At 36.3% G+C, this 6,365-nt stretch overlaps 1 protein-coding gene across 1 annotated transcript in view; it reads left to right on the plus strand.

The window, feature by feature from the left end:
* LOC144827870 (embryonic protein UVS.2-like) overlaps positions 1-5,213 on the plus strand; it is a 64,599-nt gene extending 59,386 nt beyond the window's left edge. Inside the window, exon 12 of the mRNA XM_078686035.1 lies at positions 4,908-5,213. Within this exon, the coding sequence (XP_078542161.1) occupies positions 4,908-5,213 (306 nt within the window). The remainder of the gene's footprint in view (positions 1-4,907) is intronic.
* The last annotated feature ends 1,152 nt before the right edge of the window (positions 5,214-6,365 follow it).

The following is a 6,365-nucleotide window of genomic DNA, read 5'->3' on the forward strand; positions in this document are numbered from 1 at the left end:
ATCGACGTCAAAAATATCGAGATACCAAAATATCGAGGTTAAAATATCGAGGGACAAAATATCGACTGCCTATCTTCAAACAGGTAAGTACTAAAATATCGACTCCAAAATATCGACTTACAAAAATATAGACTGTCAAAATATCGATTTTTTTAAATGTCTTAAAAGTAAGTTAAAATTAATATATATAAATATATTTAATATAAACTTAGAAATAATTATTAAATAAATGTAATATTAATACATAATTAATATAAATTAAAAGATTATATCACCAAAAATAATACATATATATATATATATATTAAAACATATTATTAAATAAACATAATATAATATAATTTAATTTAATTTCATTTCATTAAATTAATTTAATTTAAATTTAATTTACTTTATTTTTACTCTGTACCCCTGTACCCCAAAAACCCAAAACTGACCCTGAACCCTAAAAATGCCCCTTTACTCAAAAACTAAAAACTGACCCTGAACCCTAAAAATACCCCTTTATCCAAAAACTAAAAACTGACCCTGAACCCTAAAAATACCCCTTTACCCAAAAACTAAAAACTGACCCTGAACCCTAAAAATACCCCTTTACCCAAAAACTGACCCTGAACCCTAAAAATACCCCTTTACCCAAAAACTAAAAACTGACCCTGAACCCTAAAAATACCCCTTTACCCAAAAACTAAAAACTGACCCTGAACCCTAAAAATACCCCTTTACCCAAAAACTAAAAACTGACCCTGAACCCTAAAAATACCCCTTTACCCAAAAACTGAAAACTGACCCTGAACCCTAAAAATACCCCTTTACCCAAAAACTGAAAACTGACCCTGAACCCTAAAAATACCCCTTTACCCAAAAACTAAAAACTGACCCTGAACCCTAAAAATACCCCTTTACCCAAAAACTAAAAACTGACCCTGAACCCTAAAAATACCCCTTTACCCAAAAACTAAAAACTGACCCTGAACCCTAAAAATACCCCTTTACCCAAAAACCCAAAACTGACCCTGAACCCTAAAAATACCCCTTTACCCAAAAACCCAAAACTTAAATTTAATTTCCAAAACCAATTACTTTTATTTACGAAGTAAATTTTATTTAATGGTCAATTATTAATTAATTAACAAATGTAATTAATTAACATATTTAATTAGTTATTATTAAATTACTCCCCACCCTATCCCCCTATAAACTCACAACCCACTACAGAAATTAATTTACTAATTATTATTTATTTATTCTTTAAATATTTATAATTACCAATTATATTGTAATTATTTACCAAATAATAATTAATTAACAATTATTATTAATTTACATATTTAATTAATTGAATTTAAATTACTTCCCACCCTATTCCCCTATAAACCCACCACCCGCTACAGAAAATAATTTAATAACATTAATATATTTATCAATTAATCAATTATAATTAATTACCAATTATATTTTAATTAATTACCAATTAATAATTATTTAACAATTAATTCTAAAGAAATATCAATACATAAATTAACATATTTAATTAATTATAATTAAATTACTTCCCACCCTATTCCCCTATAAATCCACCACCCGCTACAGAAAATAATTTAATAAAATTAACATATTTATCAATTAATCAATTATAATTAATTACCAATTATATTTTAATTAATTACCAATTAATAATTATTTAACTAAAAACTGACCCTGAACCCTAAAAATACCCCTTTACCCAAAAACTAAAAACTGACCCTGAACCCTAAAAATACCCCTTTACCCAAAAACTAAAAACTGACCCTGAACCCTAAAAATACCCCTTTACCCAAAAACCCAAAACTGACCCTGAACCCTAAAAATACCCCTTTACCCAAAAACCCAAAACTTAAATTTAATTTCCAAAACCAATTACTTTTATTTACGAAGTAAATTTTATTTAATGGTCAATTATTAATTAATTAACAAATGTAATTAATTAACATATTTAATTAGTTATTATTAAATTACTCCCCACCCTATCCCCCTATAAACTCACAACCCACTACAGAAATTAATTTACTAATTATTATTTATTTATTCTTTAAATATTTATAATTACCAATTATATTGTAATTATTTACCAAATAATAATTAATTAACAATTATTATTAATTTACATATTTAATTAATTGAATTTAAATTACTTCCCACCCTATTCCCCTATAAACCCACCACCCGCTACAGAAAATAATTTAATAACATTAATATATTTATCAATTAATCAATTATAATTAATTACCAATTATATTTTAATTAATTACCAATTAATAATTATTTAACAATTAATTCTAAAGAAATATCAATACATAAATTAACATATTTAATTAATTATAATTAAATTACTTCCCACCCTATTCCCCTATAAATCCACCACCCGCTACAGAAAATAATTTAATAAAATTAACATATTTATCAATTAATCAATTATAATTAATTACCAATTATATTTTAATTAATTACCAATTAATAATTATTTAACAATTAATTCTAAAGAAATATCAATACATAAATTAACATATTTAATTAATTATAATTATATTACTTCCCACCCTATTCCCCTATAAACCCACAACCCGCTACAGAATAATATTACACAAAAAATTAAAAATATTATTAACTTACCTTAAATACGATATTTTTGTTGTCTATATTATGTCTAGTCGATATTATGTCCATTCTATATTTTTGATTCGATATTATGTCCATTCTATTCGATGTAAAAAAAATTTAGTCGATATTTTTGTTGTCTATATTATGTCTAGTCGATATTATGTCCATTCTATATTTTTTACTCGATATTCTGTCCAGTCGAAATAAAAGACTCGATATTATGACTGCACACCCATCGTAAGCACGGGTTTTTGCAAAACCAGAAAACAAGATTATGAAAACTAGATTGCTCACCTGTCAACCGTATTGGTCTTAATACCCCTAGGTGCTGGGGGGAGACTTCAATGCAGTATTGGACATAGTATTGGATCATTTGCACCCACTGGTACGGGTTTGGTGTGCCAGGCTAAGGAGTTGCGTCACTGGCTGGATGAGTGCGGTGTGTCAGATGTATGGCGTAACCGTAACATTGCAAGAGTAATCCTTTTACTCTTAACCACATGCCCTTCATTCTCACTCTGACAGATTCCTCGGTCCTGCATTACACATGCTACATATCTTGGTAAGAGGATGTCAGATCACAACCCACACGGAGACGAATTCCTGCTCCCAGACCAAGCTGGTGCCTGCAGCCACGTCTCTTAGAAGATGTCAGATTTAGAGAAACTTTTGCCACAACCATTAATACATATTTCTCCGACAATGCTGATACGGCTTCCTCACCATTGGTGGAATGTGAAGCATTTAAGGGAGTAGTGCATGCTGCCTTGATTGGCCAGAGAGCCTACACTCAGGGCGGGCACCCTCCTGGCTCAGTTAGTTTGTGCGGAACCGTCTCTTAAGCCTATCTTATCAATCAACACACTCACGCAGGAACCAGTGGTCACACAAGTGGGGATCAACAGCATTTTTAGACTATTGCACCACTTTAAACATGGCTCTGCAGCCTCCCGACCCTATAGAACTATCTGAGTTTCAACCCCGAGCAGCTCTGCCTAGGGTACCCAAAATGGAAAGTGCTGCTCCTATCATGGCAAAGGAGATTCGTGGCACCATCAGATTTGGCCCACAATAAACACAAGAATCTGATGGAATTTCAGTGGAATTCTATTACGCCTATGCTGCAAAATTGGTGCCACAACTGGAGAAATTATATTATACATCACTAGATGTATATTACATGCTCCTCGCCCCCATTAGCGAAGCTCTCAGAACATCCCTGTTAAACCCCGGCATTGGTACTGAATACAGAAAATAAAATTCTCAGTACAATTCTGGCCAGTCTACTGCTCCCATTACTCCTGCATTTGATCCACATGGATCAATGTGGTTGAATTCCCTGATGCAACACCTCCTTGAACATAAGGGTCCTGTTTGGAATAATGGATGTAGCCTGAGACCACCCATATGCCGGATGCCTTTCCTTTGATAACCAACAAGATTTTGATACCCTTGAATGTGAGTCCCATGCTTGCTGCTTTGATTCACTAGGGGATACCCCTGCTCATATCCGGTGGGTGAAACTACTATATTCATCATCTATGGCCAGAGTCAGAACTGGTCCCTCTGTCTCTGATCCCTACCATGTGGCTAGCTGATCTCAACAGGGCTGCCATAAGTCCCTTCTCTGCTTCATATTGGCGGTCGAGCCAATCGCATAGCGCATCCTGCAGGTGGCGGACCACAGTGGGGTCCCTTTCGATCGAGTGGTGTATTCCGTATCTCTATATGCCGATGACATGCTTCTGTATTTCAAAAATATCTGGGAGGGCAATTTAGAGATAGCCTAATTGCTGTCCTTGTTTGGCCACTTGTCAGGGCAGTTTATTAATACACATAAATCTTGTGCTTACTTCTTTGCTAATACCTATACAGAGACCACATTTAGATTTGGTGACACACAACTGCAAACAGCATCAAGCACCTTTCGCTAACTGGGGATTCCGATATACCACAAAACACAAGGGGCCCGATTCCCAAAAGTAAACTGAGACAAAAGTCTAGCTTTGCGCCTTTTAGTATTCACAAAGGGCATTTACAAGTAGTACAGTAAGACTTTTGTCGCAGTTTGACTTAAGTTTTGGTCTCAGTTAGCCTTAAGACCAAAACTTAAGTTAAACTGAGACAAAAGTCTAACTTTATTACTCGTAGTAGTAGTAAGAAATGACTGTCACGTAACTTTCATCCTTATGGCACACTGACTCCTGCTTACATGATAAGAGGTACTTTTTAAGAACTAACACATACTTCTTATTTACACCCTGCAGGTTTCATTGACATTCACATCTATTGCCCTTGAACCTAATCCTACGTGCGACGCTGATTCCTTGTCTATTTTCGATGGTGCCAAGACCACTTCCCGGCTCATTGGCAAATACTGCGGTTCCAAGTTAATCCCCACAGTGACCTCCACCGGGAGCTCCCTTCTGCTCCAGTTCCACAGTGATGGCTCATTGAACATGAAGGGATTCCAGGCCACTTACACCTTCGGTAAGTTCATCTGCGGTAAAGTGACCCTTCAGCTCTTCATCGCTGAGGCTAGGCACAGCAGGGAGGTGTTGGTTCTTATCTGAGAAGAAGTGGCAGAAGGTCTGTGTGGCACCATGGCAGGTGCTCTGCTTTACTGTGCATGGGGTTAGCCTGTACCCTCTGGATGCTGAGCCTGCACTGAAGAGATACCCAATGTTCTACCAAGAATAAAGTGTGTACAAAGAGCAGACGTTGACCCTGTTGTCCACCCATTAACCACAGGGGTCAAAAAGGTGCCTTCCTTGCCTTAAGGGTCAGTTGAAGATATTTACACAAGCTGTACATGGAATGGATGGAAGGGTCAATCAATCAATCAATCAGGGATTTATAAAGGTTTGACCCTAGTGCATTGGAAGGCTGAACCACACACATGTTCACCAATACCCAAACAAAGTTCCAACTCCTGGGGCCTTACTTTGTGAAGTCCTACCTGGGCTGTCACATGTGATGTAAACTAGTGAAGGGTTGTGAACTTAGATCAGACAGCAAGACTCAATAAATAGGGGAACAGGGGCAGAGAAACTATAAATGCAAGTATAAAATGACCTGAAATATTCAGCGTTCAAGGTCAGCATGTCAAAGATTGCTGAGATCTGACCAATGAGCACCACTGAGTAAGGGATGGAGATCAGTGTGGTAGCAGCAGGAATGGATTAGCATAACGTATACTATATAAAAAAGCATTCATGAATTGCTGAGAGCTCTGAAATAGTTTTCCACTCACTCCTGAAGTCAGGGTGTGGGATTCAGATACACTTCCAGATACAGCTGTGGCCACTGATGGACCCTTTCACACCTCCCGAGGATGCCCATCACAAAAGGCACTAGTGCCAATTAATCAATAGCCTCATCTCCCACATCTAACTCTGGTAGTAGTGACATGCGTCGAAGGGTACTGGTCCCAATCAATAAATAGCCTTGTCTCCCACATCTAGCTCTGGTAGTAGTGACATGTGTCAAGGGCACTAGTGCCAATTAATAACTAGGCTCATCTCCCATCTAACTCTGGTAGTAGTGATGTGTGTTGAAGAACACTAGTACATATTAATATATATCCTCCTCTCCCACCATCTAACTCTGGTGGTAGTGACATGAGTGGAAGACAAAGGGGGTCATCTAGAAGTTGTGGAGTGGCAGCCCTGACGCTCATTGGAATTCCAGGGCCTGGCGCGTCTCCTGTCGATGCCCAGTAAAGA

The sequence above is a fragment of the Lissotriton helveticus genome, chromosome 4_1 (genome assembly GCF_964261635.1).
Source record: "Lissotriton helveticus chromosome 4_1, aLisHel1.1, whole genome shotgun sequence".
Taxonomy (NCBI): domain Eukaryota; kingdom Metazoa; phylum Chordata; class Amphibia; order Caudata; family Salamandridae; genus Lissotriton; species Lissotriton helveticus.